Source organism: Pleurodeles waltl, chromosome 7 (assembly GCF_031143425.1).
Source record: "Pleurodeles waltl isolate 20211129_DDA chromosome 7, aPleWal1.hap1.20221129, whole genome shotgun sequence".
Taxonomy (NCBI): Eukaryota; Metazoa; Chordata; class Amphibia; order Caudata; family Salamandridae; genus Pleurodeles; species Pleurodeles waltl.
In genome coordinates this window covers 911,069,882-911,088,726 of record NC_090446.1, presented here as the reverse complement: position 1 = coordinate 911,088,726, position 18,845 = coordinate 911,069,882, and the positions used below count along the sequence as shown (strand labels likewise).

General features: G+C 47.5%; 1 protein-coding gene across 1 annotated transcript in view; it reads right to left on the bottom strand.

The window, feature by feature from the left end:
- MYOZ3 (myozenin 3) overlaps positions 1-18,179 on the bottom strand; it is a 50,901-nt gene extending 32,722 nt beyond the window's left edge. The window contains exons 1-5 of the mRNA XM_069199559.1: positions 18,021-18,179; positions 9,402-9,491; positions 5,281-5,447; positions 2,927-3,158; positions 232-418 (exon numbers count right to left, since the gene is read on the bottom strand). Coding sequence (XP_069055660.1) covers positions 232-418; positions 2,927-3,158; positions 5,281-5,447; positions 9,402-9,483 — 668 coding nt within the window. The 5' untranslated portion in view covers positions 9,484-9,491; positions 18,021-18,179. The remainder of the gene's footprint in view (positions 1-231; positions 419-2,926; positions 3,159-5,280; positions 5,448-9,401; positions 9,492-18,020) is intronic.
- Positions 18,180-18,845: the final 666 nt, after the last annotated feature.

The window sequence follows — 18,845 nt, the reverse complement described above, 5'->3', positions numbered from 1 at the left end:
TTCATTCCAGTCTTGAGCAACTCAGGTGAGCTCACCTCTCAGGGAGATGTAACCCTTGATTCCTTTCACATGAAAAAGACATGGTTTTGACATTCAAGTACTACTGAAATGAGTGCTACCTGAGTTTGTCCTACAAATAAGGGGTGTTATTAACCTTTCCAAGATGATCGTAGCCTGTGCCAAACCATTCTGAACACCAGCTCCCCGGTGGAATATCTCCAACCAACTCACCGGTTGAAGGACCTGTGCTCCACATCTAGAGAATTTGGGGAGGGCTCTGGAAGATCCACTGGGACATTCGCTGTGACTGCATAGCCATGGTTGTCCAGTTCCTCACACCACGGAGAGCGGTAGGATTTGGGGATGGCTGTGACGTTGAACTTCTCCGGTGGAACTTCCATGAGGGGCCCAGAGTAACCTAAGATGAAGCGAGAGGAAACTGCTTGTTAGCATCTGAGAGTGGGAATACAACCAACCCTGCTCTCTGTATCCCTAGGAAGCAGACTTTGCTTGCACAAACTGATCAGTCCCTCAACTTTTCTACCCTCAACGCTGCCCTTAAAATGTTCTGAGCCTTTTTTCCTTGTTGCTTTAGCGTGCACTTTAGGGAGCATTTGGGGTATGAATCTTTCTAGCTCCTACAATTTGCCTGATCAGCACTACAAGCAACGCAGTGCAGGGGCTTGTACTATCTTCATGAACTGGAGGGAAAAACTACAACCAGTCAGTACTCAACTGCACACCTCAAGATCCTGACTAGAGTTGAAAAACTGTGCCATTTTCAAACTGAGAAGTTTTATTCCACTAAGGCAAAATTTTCCAGATGAAATTAAATTTGTGACTTTTTTTTTTCACTGAGCATACCCAGCAATTGTTTTAAATGACTAAAGGTTATTTCAGGAGTTTTCACTACACAGGCCCAGCTTTGTTTGAAGGTTCTAAAAGTTATTTAGGAATTTAAGAAAAGCTGAAATTGTACAAAAAGATATAATCACAGTTGTTTGGTATTTAATGCTCCATTCTGGTGAAATTAAAACTTAAAATGTTACCATGTTTAATTCGGTCAAATGTACTGCGGATAAAAGATGATTTACACCAACGGTACTCAAAGTACGGCCCGCGGGCCGCCAGCGGCCCCACGGACCTAGCTTGGCGGCCCGCGAGACCTACGCCAAACGCCATATCATAATGGCAGCAGTATGTAAACATAGAAGAGGGCCGCGGGAGCATGCTCCCGCGGCCCTCCTCTATGTTTACATACGGCGGCCATTGTTTATGGCGTTGCCCTGACGATCCTGGAAGCCAAAGCCCCATAAAAGTCAGCGCTTGCAGCTAACTTTTATGGGGCTTTGGTCGTCTGCTTCCTGTCACCGGCTCCACGTCTGCTGCCCGCTGTTCCACATTTGTGGCATCTTTACAGTGCTTTGAGTCAGGTAAGGCTCTTTGGTTTTTTATTTATTTGTTTTTAATGTAGTGTGTGTTACTGGGGTAGGCGTGAGAGCAGATTGCGCTGTGTGTGTGCGCTGTGTGTGTGTGTTACTGGGGTAGGGGTGAGAGCAGATGGCGCTGTGTGTGTGCGCGCTGTGTGTGTTACTGGGGTAGGGGTGAGAGCAGATGGCGCTGTGTGCAGATGGCGCTGTGTGTGTTACTGGGGTAGGGGTGGGAGCAGATGGCGCAGTGTGTGTTACTGGGGTAGGGGTGAGAGCAGATGGCGCTGTGTGTGTTACTGGGGTAGGGGTGGGAGCAGATGGCGCTGTGTGCAGATGGCGCAGTGTGTGTTACTGGGGTAGGGGTGAGAGCAGATGGCGCTGTGTGTGTTACTGGGGTAGGGGTGGGAGCAGATGGCGCTGTGTGCAGATGGCGCAGTGTGTGTTACTGGGGTAGGGGTGGGAGCAGATGGCGCTGTGTGCAGATGGCGCAGTGTGTGTTACTGGGGTAGGGGTGAGAGCAGATGGCGCTGTGTGTGTTACTGGGGTAGGGGTGAGAGCAGATGGCGCTGTGTGTGTGCGCGCTGTGTGTTACTGGGGTAGGGGTGAGAGCAGATGGCGCTGTATGTGTGCGCGCTGTGTGTGTTACTGGGGTAGGGGTGAGAGCAGATGGCGCTGTATGTGTGCGCGCTGTGTGTGTTACTGGGGTAGGGGCATTGTTTTGAAAAAGGGGGTGGGGTGGTTGTTCCCCCTCTAAGCCCCGCCCCCTCTAAGCCCCGCCCCCCGCTGTCACTTCAGTGCGGCCCTCGGCCGCAAACCATACTGCAATTTTGGCCCCCGAGAAAAAGTTTGTGAGTACCCATGATTTACACCATAGCCATTGTCATGAAGGGATTTCCCTCAGGCTCGGGGACATGGAGGAGACCATGATTAATCACTGTGTACCTCGATGCTTTCAATCCTTCTTACGTTAGTATTTCCCTCTTTCTAAGACCAAATCTTCTAGGACTTAGTATCATACATGTCCCCAGCTTTACTAAGGCCCATATGTATACTTTTTTAGCACCGCATTTGCGTCATTATTTGACGCAAAAGCAGCGTAAACTTACAAAATACAAATGTATTTTGTAAGTTTGCACCGATTTTGCGTCAAAAAACTACACAAATGTCGCGCTAAAAAAAAGTATAAATATGGCCCTAAACACCTGAACTAGACCCCAGACGTGTCAGCTGAGGTCGGCCTGTGTTAACATAAATCAGTGGCGTAAGGGAGCTTGAAGAGGCCCCCTACAAAGTAAATGGAGGGGGCCCTCCCAGTGAGGAGCCCTCAGCCCAGGAAGCTGCTGCTCGTGCACAGTGTACTGTGCTGAGCTGGAGGGGGGCTTGGAGCTTGGACCCCCGCCCCGTCCCCGGCTGCGAAGGCCATAGTTACGCTAGTGCATACGATCTTTTCTTTCACCACTGTATCATTTAATTTCCAAACGCCTTGGCTGCCTCACCTGGAGCGATAGCCCCCGGGTTTTGAGACGCCATCTTCTGCAATGATTTTATCAGTTTCTTTGGCGCCGTGGGCGGAGCCCTCCTGCCGGACGGTGGAACGTAGACCTCCGCCCTGTAGTTCTCCTTGCCCGGTGCTCCATCAGTGTACCCATCCACGAGCTCAGGTCCTGCTGTCCCCGCGGAGCCTCCAGCGGCCGATGCAATCTGAGCAGTTGTTAAATGTTTCCCAGCCTGAGAAAGACATCAACAAGGTTCAGCTTAATAATGCCACGTGATAATGCATTGCAATCGAGCACTTTCCCCAGTGGGTTTTGGCCACATCTCGAGCATCTTTGGTCATATTATCTCTTGGGGGGGGGGGGGGGGGGATGGAAGTGAGGATGAAACTGGAAATGGTTCCGGTGAGATCCAAAGTATTCTTTCTTTTGCCTCAAATCCATAGGTCTAAATCTGGACCGGTCTAATGCAGAGAGGAGGATGACACTTTTATTGAGTCCACATTGTAGAAATACACTTTTGTTGAATTATTTTTGACATGCTAATTAAGGTTTAGCTGCACCACGACAGAAAGCTGCATCACTGTAAGCAGTACTAGACCGATATGTCCGTCATCAAAAATCATTGTTACTCTGATAAGCATTAGGGGCCTAATTGGTGACACCTAGGTACTCATTACGAGCCAAGCAAAGCGGGGATTAGCTCAAGGAGTTCAGGCCTGCCTGATTCCAACAGGCTGTTTTTTTCCCAATACCCAGATCACAATGTGGAAATTCAACACACTTACATTGCATGCCGAGATGAGCAGCCGGACATCCTTCTGCTTTCCCTCTGACAGGAGAATCCCTGTCACAAAATGCTTCCCCCTTCCTTCCCCAACTCCCTCTACCCCACTACCCCACTTACTCACCCCCCACCCCAACTAAGGGATACCAAAGCCATAATAATGACTTAGGCCCTCATTTTGATCTTGGCGGTCTGGGCCGCCATGCCGGCAGTGGCAGGAAATACCGCCATCTGGCATGGCGTCCCAAACCGCCACATAATGAAGACAGGGAGGGCCGCCATAGGCAGCCCTCCTCTACCGCCAGGCTGCCTCCGACAGGCAGCCTGACGGTGGACGGCATCATTATCCGATAGGGCAGCGCTGCTGCCCCTCGGATAATGATCCTATTTCCTCCAGCCTTTCCCTGGCGGGTTCCCCTGCCAGGCAAAAGGCTGGCAGTAGGGGTGCTCGGGGGCCCCCCTGGGGGCCTCTGCACCGCCCATGCACTTGGCATGGGCAGTGCAGGGGCCCCTTTGCAGTGTCCCATCGCACAGGTCACTGCCCGATTTACGGGCAGTGATCTGCGCGACCGGTGTATCTGCACCCGCTGCACAGAGGCATTGACGGCGGCAATGTCCCGGCCAAGCATTCTGCTGGGCCGGCGGGTGGAAATAATGTTTCCGCCCACCGGCCCAGCAAAATGTTTATTATGCGGCGGCGGGATTCCAGGGAGGCTGGTGGTCAGTAGAATGACCGCCGGCCTGAACACGGCAGTGAAAACCGCCGTGTTCATAATGAGGGCCTTAATGGAAACCTCAAATCACACTACACTTCAACATTCGAACAAAAGCGTTTCTCACATTATATTTCAATGAAAGTGTTATTTACAAACCATTCCTTACTTTTCAAACATTTTCATTCAGTCAATTGTACTTGAGCAAAGTACATTTCAGTCAAATGTGTTGGACTTCTTCACCGGACCCACTCAGGCATCTTGTGAGTGACCCACAACTGCAGTCAAAAGAACTGAAGTGACTTTATAGAAACGCGCAAACACACGACTCTGGCTTTTGCGGGAGTGCGCTGACTCTCAAAAGGATAAGAATTTGTTTCGGGAATGATGAAGAGCTATCTGCTACTAGACCTAGGTGATTTGCTTTTTAGATGCACGTTGCTCTACAAAAACCTGAGCCTTCTAGTGCTTTACTCACAATGCCAGAGTGACAAGTAGTTTCTTCACCAACATAGTATATTACAAGGGGGGTGGATATTTTGCCTACAAATTGCTCACATAGTTTGGTGTGTTTGAGGAGATCAGAGATTCTGCTGCAGGGGATCAGAAGCAAAACGCTGTGACTGCCAGGTGTTGAGATAGGCAAGCATTAAGCATTATTAAACTTGAAAGATACTCATTAATTAAATTACTTCTGTTGCAACCTTTCAATGAGTGCAAGGTCGCTAGATGTGATCGGTAAGTATTTTCACCAGGATCTTGTCTCTTGTTCTTGTTAGCACTGTGATGATGGGTGTAGTTACTCTTCATAGCGATGCAGCTCTATCTTGTATGGTGTAAGAGCAGTGGGGACTCACCGGCCTCGTGCTGTCGGGATACTCTAGGATAAAGCGATCCACCCTCTTTTGCCGCTTTTGGTACATCAACGAGCCTCTGTTGTTCTGCAGCGACAGCTCCTCCATCATCACATCCTGGGGGGTGCTGACCTTCTTACCTAGGTCCAGCTGGACATTTGTGGACATACCTAGAGAATAAACAAAAAGGCAATGTTTCATTTGAGGGGTTAATGTAATGGAGCTGCTTGTCTTCCTGTCCACCGGTCTTGTTGATGTTCCTTTATTCTAATCATAGTTTTCTGCTACTGCCACAAACTTTCTTGCAATAAAACGTAAGTGTGACATTACTGCTACTCTAATTAAGCACTCCTTTTTGAGCTTACAGCATTCTCCCTATGCAGTCAGCGCTTCCTTCGCCAAGCACTTCTGTGTCAGTTAATTATGTCAAGCGTAAGCGTACAACCTCTTGTATACTTTTAAGTGTACTTCTTCTGTGGGCTTCCAGCTATTTCATTTGTTAGTTTCAGTGTCATTTACAAAACCTTGCTTGCTAGTGGTCAGTGATGCCTCTTTGTCCCTCCTTCTTCTGTGCGGGAGCAGGGGCCAACTACGGTATAATTATGCTTTGTCCTGTTTATCTGGTTTGTCAGGGACTTTTTTTTTTACTTTGTTTCTTGCTCCTGTCCAGGGAAGCTCCTATTTTAATTTGTAGAACATTCTTCCTCTGAGCTTAGCAGTAAACAAGACTATAAATCAGGCTGTTATTTTGGTCACATTTGGAGCCATATTTATACTTTTTGACGCAAAACTGCGCTAACGCAGTTTTGCGTCAAAAAAATTAGCGCCGGCTAACGCCATTCTGAAGCACCATGCGGGCGCAGTATTTAATCAATGAGGTTAGCCGGCGTTAGCCGCCGGCGCTGCCTGGTGTGCGTGAAAAAAAACGACGTACACCAGGCAGCGCCGGCGTAGGGGGATATGGAGCTGGGCGTCAAAAAATGGGGCAAGTCAGGCTGAGGCAAATTTTTCGCCTCAACCCGATTTGCGCTATTTTTTTCGACTCCCAACCCCCATAGAAATTACTCCTGTCTTAGCAAAGACAGGAGTCATGCCCCCTTGCCCAATGGCCATGCCCAGGGGACTTCTGTCCCCTGGGCATGGTCATTGGGCATAGTGGCATGTAGGGGGGCACAAATCAGGCCCCCCTATGCCACAAAAAAAAAAAAAAAAAAATACTTACCTGAACTTACCTTAATGTCCCTGGGATGGGTCCCTCCAGCCTTGGGTTCCTCCTGGGGTGGGCAAGGGTGACAGGGGGTGTCCCTGGGGGCATCGGGGGGCACCTCTGGGCTCCTTCAGAGCCCACAGGTCCCTTAACGCCTGCCTTTTCCAGGTGCTAAAAAACGGCGCAAAAGCGGCCGTACGCCATTTTTTTTTACCCGCCCACTCCCGGGAGTGAATTTTGCCCGGGAGTGTAAATACGGCGCACATGCCTCGGAGTCAATTTTTTTGACGGGAACGCCTACCTTGCATATCATTAACGCAAAGTAGGTGTCCACGCTAAAAAATGAAGCAAACTCCATGGACTTTGGCGCTAGACGCGTCTAACGCCAAAGTATAAATATGGAGTTAGTTTTGCGTCGAAATTGCGTCAAAAAAAATGACGCAATTCCGGCGCAAACAGAGTATAAATATGCCCCTTGGTCCTTGTGGGCTCTAAGCACCCTCTCTCATCCGCCCTTCCTTGGCTTGGATTTTCTTATGCCTGTGTGCTGAGAGCAAGGGCAGAGGACCGCTTGTAATTGCTTATAGCCTAGGTAGACAGCTCTACCAGGGCTCTGTAATCCTTAGAGGCAGTGCCCATTTCTGCTCCATACTAGGATCCCACTCGCAGCTCCATCAGTGCACCTCAGTTCACACACTGCAAGCCCCAGCCATGCCAGTGCCAGAAATCCCATACACGCTGTCTGACAGAGCACCTCAGTTCTTGCAGTCAGTACACTCTGCTGTTCCAGTACTGGAACCTTGGGCACAGCTCCATCATTGGACCTCAGTTCACACACTTCAAGCCCCTCAGCCGTGCTAGAACCCCACACGCACTGTCTGCCAGAGTACCTCAGTTCTTACAGTCAGTACACACTGCTTTTCCAGTACTAGGACCTCGGGCGCAGCTCCATCAGTGCTTCTCAGTTCACACACTCCAAGCCCCTCAGCCATGCCAGGACCCCACACACACTGTCTGCCAGAACACCTCAGTTCTTACTGTCAGTACACACTGCTGTTCCAGTACTGGTACCTCGGGCACAGCTCCATCAGTGCACTTCAGTTCACACACTCCAAACCCCTCAGCCATGCCCATGCCAGGACCCCACATGCTGTCATGCTGTCTGCTAGAGAACCTCAGTTCTTGAAGTCAGTACATGCTGCAGTTGCATTGCAGTACTGGGACCTCGGGCGCAGCTCCATCAGTGCACCTCAATTCACACACTCCAAGCCCCTCAGCTGTGCCTGTGCCAAGACTTCACACATGCTGTCTGCCAGAGCACCTCAGTATTTAACAGTCAGTCCACTCTGCTGTTCCAGTACTAGGACCTCAGGCACAGCTCCATCAGTGCACCTCAGTACTACACCAGCGAGTTCACTTCCTTTCCTATAATGGGACCCCACTCACATACAATTCCCCATTACAGCAGCTTAATTCTATTATTCAGTCCCACTGCCAAGCCAATAATGGACCCAAAAGAGCAAAGCACAACTCAGTCAATGCACCTCAAGTCTAACATCCAATGCCACTGTTGATGGGAACCACCACTACTCCATCAGAATCCATCAATTCTAACATTCATGCACATTTCTTCTCAGTACTAAGGCCCACACACCCGCCCTTCAGGACTCCTCACTTCTGTGGTTCAGAGGCAATGCCACTCCCATTCTGGGCTCCACTCACAGCTTCACCAGGGCACCTCCAGGCTAACATAACAATACTGGTACCCCTTTCTGGATTCCACACATAGCTCCATTAACATACTTCACTTCTGAATTTGAGTGCCCGTTACTATTCCAGTACTGTAGCCCACATACAACTCTGTCAGTGCACCTCAACCCTAACCTGCAGCACCCAATTATTTCAATACCAGGAATTACACGGCGCTCCGTATCTCATGCCTCAGTTGCTGCCCTTCTGTTATTCCAGCACTGGGTCGGGACACAGCTCTGCCTAGCCCCCCAATCCCGATCGGAAGCGCCCCAATATTGATGTTTTGGGGTTCACATACAACTCTGCTAATGCATTTCTTACTGTTCTGCAGTTTCCTCTGCTGTTCTTACTCTGACTTCTGTTTGATGACATGTGGGGGGGGGCAATTAAATATATTCTTAGTTAAATGCTGGGCCACTGGAACTATATGGCAGGAAAAGACAAAATTATGAGGCAGGGTTGATCAATTTATGTGGTAAGAATAGTCCAGTTACGAATTTACAATGCCAATTGCTCTAACTCAGAAAATGCGACTCCTATTGCATGGCAAATGCTTATTGTTATTGCTCTCTGCTCCCCAAAATAGCCTTTTTCACTCTCCTGGGGTGAGCCATGTCTGGTGGCCATATACAGACTAAGGCAGGTCAAAGTGGACCTTTGCAAGGGGTGCTCCTAGGGACAGCACACTACTACTCTCCTCATTTGTAGAGCCAACCACCTCACCCAAGGATAACAAGAGGGCTGCAAGGAGAAAGTTAAAGGGAATCTTCAAACACATGCCTGTGAGCAAATCAGAAGAGAGACTGCCCTGTCCTTTGTACCCATGTTCCAGGAAGCAAGCCTTGGCAAGACTATGCTGCGAGGCAACAAGACTACCTTGGGGTGGTGAGAAAACATATTTTTTAGTCAAGGTTATTATTTCTTTATACATATGACCAGTCTCCCACTCTTTCTAATGTCATGGCCTAGTAAGGGTTGGTTGTTTGGGGAATCTATCACAGGTACTAGTCTAAAGATTAAGGAGAAATCCAGTGGCAGGACAACTTCAGGGTGGCACAAACACCAATATGCCCAAGTGTGATTCATGGTGATCTCTGGATGTATATATCCTGGCATAGTTGATAGAGGCAATCACACATCTCTGTTTAGAGGTGCTGTTTCTTACCTCGTCCTGTGATCTCTCTCACAATGGCCAAGGCTCTGTTCTTCTGCTGCCTTGTCCTCTCAGCATGAGATACTGAAATCATGGTCCTGTCTGAAATAAGAAGGTAAATACCTTATTGCAATGGTTGGAGGCCTGTTAGAGAAGTAGAAATTACTTACACAATTCCTCAATTCTTCCCAGGTAAGCTTCCTGATAAGTCTCTTTATATTTACAAGGTGGAGTAAGTGCCATTTCCCTCCCCTGGACCCCACTTTCATGCGAGTCTTCACTATGGTCCTCACGTCTACACTTTTAAAAAAAATGTTTCATTGTATGATTGCACAGCTAGTAAGAAATGACATGGTTCTTTACAGTATCATACATGAAGAACATACCATACAGCCGTCCACATTGTATAGACAAATGCGTAGCAGAGAAATTTCATTTGTACAATTTTTTATGGGCACATTGAAAAATAAAAAAAACAACTTATTTTAAACAGTAGCCTTCCTAACTCTCCCCCATCTCATTCCATTTACGGATGCAGCTTCCATGTCAGTTGTCTCCTTGGTGGTGATGACCACGCCTTTAAAGTAATTCTTTTCACAGATTGGTCACCCAGTCTAATCTAGGCACCCCTTTCTTTCTCCGCAGCAGCCCATGGTGTGAGTATTGTAAACTTTGGTTTGATCCATACAAGTGAAATATGTATGGATGTTAGAGGTGATTCATGGTGGGAGTCATCTTTAGTGACTGTTTTAAGACTTCCCACTAGGAAATCCCAGGCTTCTGCAATGTGGTGCTTCTGCAATCCTGCTTTTTCTTCCTTGTGCAATAATGCCACAAGATTTTTTAGTTAGTCCAGGCAGATGTGGTGGACAGGGGTTTGGCTTTTCCAGTAGAGCTTGATGCTACGCTTATCTAACAATGTCATATCTAGGATTCTGATAGTGTGTTTTTCTAATTTGGGTTGGAGAAATAAACCCCGGAGCACCGCTTCTGGGGAGTCCGGACAGGTCTTTGCTAGACACCTTCTTTAGTATAGCAAGGACTTCAGTTCAGTGGGAGTGAATGAACAGACAGGCCTATAAGGCCTTACTTTTAGACTTGTCGGGGGATCTGCTCCTAACCTCAACCGGAAGTCTCACAGCTAACCTTTTTAGAAGTCCTCACACTCAACGCTTCCTGGAGGCCTCAGCCACAGGTTCTTCCAGCCACATCAGTGCTAGGTTTGCCTGTGTTACTCACTTCTACTGCCATCCAGGGATCCTCACAACTGTGCTTTTGGTGGTGTCTCACTGCAAAACCTCTACAGGGGTCTTATCATTAGGTTTTCTGAAGGTGCTCGCTGCTAAATTTCTAACCAGGCCATACTTCTTTGTGTTTGCTGTGAGTTCATTGCTAAAGTTCTTTCTAGATTCATTAGCAATATTCCCATGTTGGCTCCCTCCTATGTTTTCAGAGGGACCTCAATCAATCAATCAGGATTTGTAGAGTGCACTTATCACCTGTGAGGGTATCCAGACGCTGCACTGCACTTCACTGTTAAACCCCTTTAGAGGTATTGTTACTAAGCTTACCCGGTGGCCTGCGCTTCCAAAGGAGTCTTGATAACAAGCTCCACGAGGGACCTCACAGTTACACTATCCCAGGATCTTATTGCTAAGGTTCTCCAAAGACCGCCCCTTTTGCTAACCTGCTCTGGAGGGACTATTACTAAAGTTGCCTAACAACTAAACTACCAGCAGGCTCTTTTTCTTAGGATTCCAAAAGACCTTATTTATATGCTTCCACATGGATCTTATTGCTAAACTTCTCCAGGAGCTTGTTATAACTGAGTGACTGAATGATGATGTGGATTATAAAGAATACATAGGTTCCATGCACCCTGGGGATGCTAGTAGTTAGTGAGTGAAGCTAGTAGTGTTAAGGATCCATCGTCTTTGAGCTTTTATGTATGCTGTATCGTGTCTTTAGCTGCAACCTGCTGCTAAAGGAATAATTGTCGGAGCTAAGAGACTCAAAGGGCTTCTTTATCACACCAGTGAAGAGGAGACCTTTAACTTCACATACCTGTCCACAATGTAATGAGGAATATTGCCAGAGTTAGGGAGGCCTTGACAAAGCTTAACAATGCACTGCTTCTGATGAGGTATGCCAAAGGTGCAATCCATCATGACTGACACGGATTGCTGTAATTTGATTGGCGTTTTGCTGGCCTCTCAGTGCCAAAGACAGGAGAGCCCATGTCTACAAACTCTAAGGCTGATGAGGAGCCAGAACCGGAATAACAAAGAGAACAAGCTCATTTATGATGGAGACAGTTTCTATTCTCAAGTCTTGAAGAGTTCAGGACCTACACTACTGTGCAGGTACACATCCACTGCTGAAATGTTGCTGTGAACCTTCCTATGGAAGGAGCAGAAGCGAAGCTGATAAGACTGCAAGTCACAGGAGAGTCTGCCACACTGAAGTATGCAGTAAAAAGTATGCAGTAAAACTACAAGAGGTGCTATTAAAGGGACCCAAGTGTCTTTGGCCCTTAGCACAAGGAACCTTCCAGGCTGGTCCAAGCATCACATCTTCACCACAAGAACAGGAAGAAGAAATACCAATACAGAGCCACTTAATCTTGAGTCTGAGGAGGGAACAATCAAGACGAGTCAATGAACACATTAAATGTACTTCTGCTGCATTACTTTACTTAAAATCTGGTCATGTAAGTGATGGTCCTGATTGTTGGACTATGAAGAAAGGTGCTGATGTTGCCATCCATGGGGAGAAGGCATTAGTCCTATCCAGCAGAGCATATAGACCCAAGCCATTTTCAAATCTGAGTAGAGTGGACAGAGAATGCAGATGGTTGGTATAAGCGATATGGATTCTGCATGCTGTGGGCCCCAAATGGGTTTTTACAAGGTGGTGCAGAAAGGAAAGACAATGGTGGGGCTCCATATTGAACAGTGACTTCAAGCTGGTAGAAGTTTTTCACTCCTCGACTGCCCGGATGAGCTCAGGAAGGATTCAGCATCAAGCATGGGTTCTGGGATCAGGGCAGATTTGGTAGCTGAATATGAGCTCCAGGCACATCTACCAGATGGCAGTCATGTTCAGTATCTATATACAAGTTAGTACCGAAGGCCACTTAGTGATGTCCCACAGACCTGAGAACTTTAAATCTTGCTTCCTGAAAAAAGACAGCCTTCCTGAGGCACTGAACAAAAATGAAAGCTAATGCTACGTGGAGTTCTGAATAGCATGCCCGGATTGAAGGGTCCACAAAGTACATGCTTTCATTTTTTATTCAGAATGCAGGCAATCTGTTTACTTCATTTTCCACCCCCGGAGCAATTGAACAGGTCCATATTAATATTTGTACTTTTGAGATTTTTTTGTGATGCAGAGTGCCCTGCATGGTAAACAGATGTGTACACCCAACACCAGTGTTTTGCAAAGTCGGTCCTGGAGAGCTGGGTCCATGCCAGCTTTTTAGCATATCCACATTTACAAAAAAGATGTTTCAGAAATCTACAGTTTTCTAAATGTGGATATGCTAAAAATCTGGCATGGACCGGCTCTCCAGGGCCGACTTTGCAGAACCCTGCCCTACACAAAGTGTCCGACTTCATGTGAAACTGCCATCCAGACTTTTCTTTTGGCCCTATTTTCACACACACAGAGCATGTGAGACATAGACTTGGCCCTGAGAATGTGAGGTCCAATGTCTGGCCTGTGAACTACAGGTGGGCACCTAGCGTGCCCTCATAGAAAGCAGCAGACTAATATTCATGTCCTGCATCTATCACATCAAATGGTGGTGTCAGTGTGCCATGTTTTTAAAGTCTATGTTACCAGATATTTTCCTGTGTCAGTATGCTGCAGACCCCACTAGTCTTGCTGGGATGTGAAACACAGAACCTGGCGCTGACATCCCATGTGCATGCTGAATGGGTATATGTGTGCAGTGCATGCAGCAGGAAGTAAGACTCTGTGTCTTGTTAGTTTGAGTACTGTGGCCAGTGTGATTCATTTTTGATGCCCCTGGTTGAGCAAGGCACAAGATAGAGGCTGAGGATAGAGTCTCCTTGAGAGTAGATGTGCATTGCCCGCATTCCGGTGGCTGAAAGTCAGAGAAGTTAAGGAGATGGATAGACGGCTGCCTTTAGAAATGCTGTGAGGGGCTTGTTAGCAAAGGGCTGCTGCTTAGTTCTTCGAGTTCACTCCTATTTGGTAGTGGGTAGTGGGTAGAGGTGAGGAGTAGGACTGTAATGTCTGTTGTTCAAGGTGCAGACGTTTCTAGGCAGGACCTGCCCTTTTGTCTGTCTCTGATCACTGCTTCCGCAAGGATGACAGCCACGTGTTCAGAGCTCACACTTCACTGAACTCATGTTTTGGATACTGCTGCTTAAATCCAGTTCCATTACTATCCGCTGTACAAAAGCTGTATCTAGAAAGCAGCCCGGAAATTACATTTGAAAGAAAACCAGCCAAAAGCGGTTCTGAAAGCTCAGACAGTGGGTTTGCAACCCCTTTAGAAGATGTTAAAAAAGTGGAATATAAACCAGCTCACTTTGTTCCACTCTCTGGTTCTACTTTACCAAAGTAGCTAGTGCTCCACACAGTACTTCAAGACCACTGTGTAACCAAGGCTGGCGTCTCTATGACAACAGGGCTCCCAGAGATGAGGGTACAACACCTGAAGTCTGCACTATTTTTCGGGAGAATCCAAAGGCCTGCCTCCCTGCTGACAGAGGCAAGGAGTGTGCTTGGCTCTTAAGGAGAGACTGGGGGAGAAGCCCAGCATGTCTACAGTGTGGGAAAGCCACAGAGAACTAGTGACTGCTAGGGAGCGAGCCAGGTGCACAATTGGCCGTCTGGTGCTGCTGCTGTGGTCATCGGAGCCTGAGTGGTCCTGCACTGCAGAGGTCTGCATCCTGACCAGCTTGGAGGCTACAACTGCCAAGACCATCTGCGAAGTCAAGATGCGCCTAGAGGCTGAACCTGCCCAGCCAGTGTCCCTTCAGTCCCTGGACTAGGGGGGCCACAACAACAGGTGACAGGAAGTTGCTGGAGGATGCACCCGCGCCTAGACTGTTGAATCTACATTCCAAAGTCGCCACTAGAGCTGGGCTGCATCGGTGCCATTCCTGCCAAGACTCCATCTGCTGAAAGCAGGTAACCGGGGCTGTGAGCCTGCGGGGATGCAGGGATGCAGGGCACAAATAGACCGAGAGGCGGGCAGAAGCCTTCTGCACAAACCTCTTTCATGCTAATGTAGCCTTCGAAAAAAAAGTTAACTGAACTCTTGGGGGTGACTAAGCCAATGCACCTATCCATAGCCAGGACCATGTCATTAACTAAATGCCAGGTTTCAGAGACTGGGGAACTTCATTAGCGCGGATGGATAAAGAAGTATGTAGTGCTTAGACTCAAACAGGATTTCAACTTGCCATTGCAATCCCCTACATGTGCTGCATACTATTGCGCAATGCTGTGTGATTAAAGTGCTCTCTTTTACTCAAAAGGCTAGCACTGGCTGGCCAATACTTTTTTGTGAGTGTTGGTTTGTTGCTGTGTTCTGTGTTCCTGCTCCCCAAACCACCTCCGAGAGAACCCTGCAACTACTAACTCTTGCTACCCTCAGACTCAGCTTGGAAAGGGTTGTACTTGTGTACTTGGGACGGTTGGCGGAGATGCAGTGGGATGGCCCCCACATCACCAGTGTAAAACGAACTCAACCACCAGTGTTGATGCCCAGTAACCTCTGCCTGCCCTGTGTCCCTCCCCCAACCCCTTTAGGATGGTTAAAGAAAAGCTGGGGTTGGGCATCCTCCGTAAGGACCCAGGCCTCCTGAAAAGAAGAAAAAGGATGAAACGTTTTCCAAAGCTCTATTCAGTTCTTAAAATACACTTAAAACAGCCACCAAATAGGATCCGAGCTACTGCAAGATGGGCATAAAGCACCCTCTGAGTATACCCAAAACTACTCATATAAATGTATGACTTACCACAAAAATAGTCTGAGTTACTGTAATGTTACCCAGAAGAACACTAAGGGGCATATTTACAAGCCCCTTGCGCCTCCTTGCGCCGCCCTAGTGTCATTTGTTTTTGCACTAAGGAGGCATTAAGGGGGCCCACACTGTGCGCCATATTTACAAAGTGGCGCAATGCGTGCATCGCGCCACTTTGTAAACCCTTGCACCACATTATACCTGTGCCAGGTAGAATTTATGCAAGGGGGCGTTCCCATAGAGAGAGCCCCAAAAAAGTGGTGCATAGAAATTTACAAGATTTCACTGTGCCATTTTTTCGGTCATTTTTAATGCCTGCTTTTAGGGTAGGTGTTAAACTGGCTGCTCCCATAAGAACCTCAGGGCCTTCTTGTGCTTTGCTGGACTAGCGCCATAATTCATGGCGCTAATCCAGCAAAGCTCCACAATAGCATCATTAATTATAACGCTATTGTGCTAACGTGCACTAACGTGTGCTGTATAGTAAATACAGCGCTATCATGGTAATGTTAGGGGGTGCAGGGCGATGCACGGAAAGTGGTGCATTACAGTTGATGCGCCACTTTCTTGTAAATACGCCTCTAAATGCCTCAACACTGCCCAAATACATTCGAAACTAACTAATTTTACTCCCCCAAATCGCCTTAATACAATCCGCACTATTGATGTACACTCTACTCTCAACACTTAAAGCTGGCCTCATAAACACTTTTTACTTTTCTCAAATACCCTCCCAGTTAGCCCTAAATAAAGTATATTTCTCAGCTGTACTCGTACCTTGAATACACTTCAAGTTGACATCCAATGCTCAATTTGATCTCAGCCCCACAAAATACTTTACAAGCTTCCCAAGTATACTACAGGTGACCATGAACACTCGTTTACCAAAATTCCAGGACAACAGCAGTGACATCACACACCGTTTGGTCTCCAATCACATCACATAGTTGCCCCCATGCCTCACCCTTATCCCCATAAAACATTGATTTGGTATACAGTGTCTAGGGCAAAGGCAAGGTGTGGAAACTACAGAGAGTAAGAGCCTTAAGTGCTGTGTTTATTTGTTGTTGCTGCCGGAGTGAAACGTAGCAATGGTAGGGCCAGGAGTAGCGTGCGCACACCATCCAATCCAATCTACCTCAAAATAAACTCCAAGCTACTCAGAGGCTACCCCAGTAAAATTCATTTTAGCCTCAAATACTCATCTCCAACCCAAGCCAATCTAGGCCAATTTAAAGACTGCTTCTGAAAGTTGACTCCCAGTGCTAAATATGTACCAAGCAGCCTCCTAAATAGTTCTCAAATACACTCTCCCAGCCATACCAATATACATTCAACGTACGAAAAAATACTCTGTCCTGGACTACCAAAACAGGTTGTGGCACAAATCTACCAAAGCACTTGGGCCTATATTTATACTTTTTTAGCGTCTCATTGTCGTCGTTTTTTTTACGCAAAATCGGCGCAAACTTACAAAATACAATTGTATTTTGTACATTTGCGCTGCTTTTGCGTCAAAAAAATGACACAAATGTGGTACTAAAAAAGTATAAATATGGGCCTTGGTTTCATCAGATCCATTTGTTTGCTCGGGGTAGAAAATGAAAACCCAGCAGGTCCTGAACGCGACAGTGGGCATCTTTCCAAGGTGGAAACAGGGATATCCACCAAAAACTGGCAAAGGCTCGTCTACCAACTCTAAGCATCCTACTCTTAGTTGGGGCATGCTCGTTTCAACGCTCCTGTGCCAAGTGTGGGGAATACCCCCACATCAGAGCATGCACCAGTGGACATAGAATGTGGAGTCCTGGTGCATGAACAGACTGTGCGAGGAGCATGGGGGACACGCACAGAGCAATGAGACTGCCGTGGCTCATGAAAGGCTCTACAGGGAACGCCCGGCACATGAACACTGCGAGCAACGTGGGACACCCGCATAAACTGCGAGACGCCCGGGGCAGCTGGACAGACAGTGCGACGAGAATGAGGCACGTGGGCCGACACGGAGTTTTGGCAATTTACAAAAAAAGTAGTAAGTGAGGTTTGAGTTCTGAGGAGAGTCTGTGGCGGGGCCCACACTGTAGAATACCTCAAACATCACACTCGCATTCCGATGATGATCCCCATGCATAATTTTATTCAGTGCTTAATTTGTAAATAAAAACGAGCCGAAGCCCAAAGCCCTCCTCTTAAACAGTGGCTGCTGCAATTAAATGTGGGAACACGGAATACTGAGGAGGCTTAATCCTGAAGCCATCTCGGGCCTCTTCAATCCATTAACAGCCCCTCCCTGCCCCTTCACCTCATTCCAGCAGTTTTCTACTTTCACCCTTTGTGACGCCTTTTCGTTTTTCCCTGTCTCGTCTTTCCCATATGTGTCTATTGCTCGCAGCAAATGCTTGAGGCAGAAGAATAAGCACCGGCCCTCAAAAATAAGTGCCGGTGCTCAGCACCGGAAACAACAAGCACAAATTAAGCACGGATTTTATTCCGTCGCTGGTGTGAGGATGCAGTGCGCTGAAGGCGCACACTTCAGGTCTGGTCCACCTCGCGGATGCGCCCCGAGAGTACTGACCTGTCTGTGCCGATGGCTGCTTCTGTACGGGCTCCCCAAAGGGGCACTCACCTGTTGTATCTACTTTGGGGTGCAGGATATTTTCCTGGTCGTGGGTCTCCCCTTTCTCTCTCGTTTCACGGGAGCTTCTCGCGAGGAGACTGTCTCCCGCCGGCACCTGTTTCGTCTCAGTCCCTGCTCCCTCTGCCAGCCTGGCCCGAGCACCGCTCCTCTGAGATGCCAAGGCTCCCAGGGCATTACCTCATAAACTTATTTCTGGCAGGGGCAGCGCAGGCGGGAGTAAGATCGATGGGGCAGGTGGTGCTAGGAAGAGCAGTGTGCGACCCCTGTGGACAGAAGTGACCCTTCACCCGCCTTTTAGACACGCACACCTAACTTCCAAAGTTTAGGAAAAATACTTCACCCTACCGATGACTCTGTGGACGCTTAAACCGAAATTGTCTTAGTATCTGAGAAATAACTCATAATTGTCGAAAGATGAGAGATAATACCTAACAACTGAAAGATGGCACCCTGATTTTAGCCGGAAGTGGCAATGGCGGCTCGATACCGTTCAAAGACTCTGCTTAGAGATTTCATACGTGTAAGCTGCTCCATAAGTTAGTTAAGTTTTAATTAAAAAAAATACCAGTATTTTTTAATACTGCTAAATATCTTTTATAATTTTAATTGAAACAAATCTTATTTTGTAAGGAAAATAGACCATTTTACTACTTAATTCATGTCAGCGTGTACACGTCATGCTCATCTAAACATACATACTTGCTTGTCACAAACACAATGGCATTTTCCAGCATTATTCATCCATTTTGTTATGTTACATACGTTTTTATATATCCAATTTTCCGTTTATTTCACCTATTGGCGCAGTTTTCT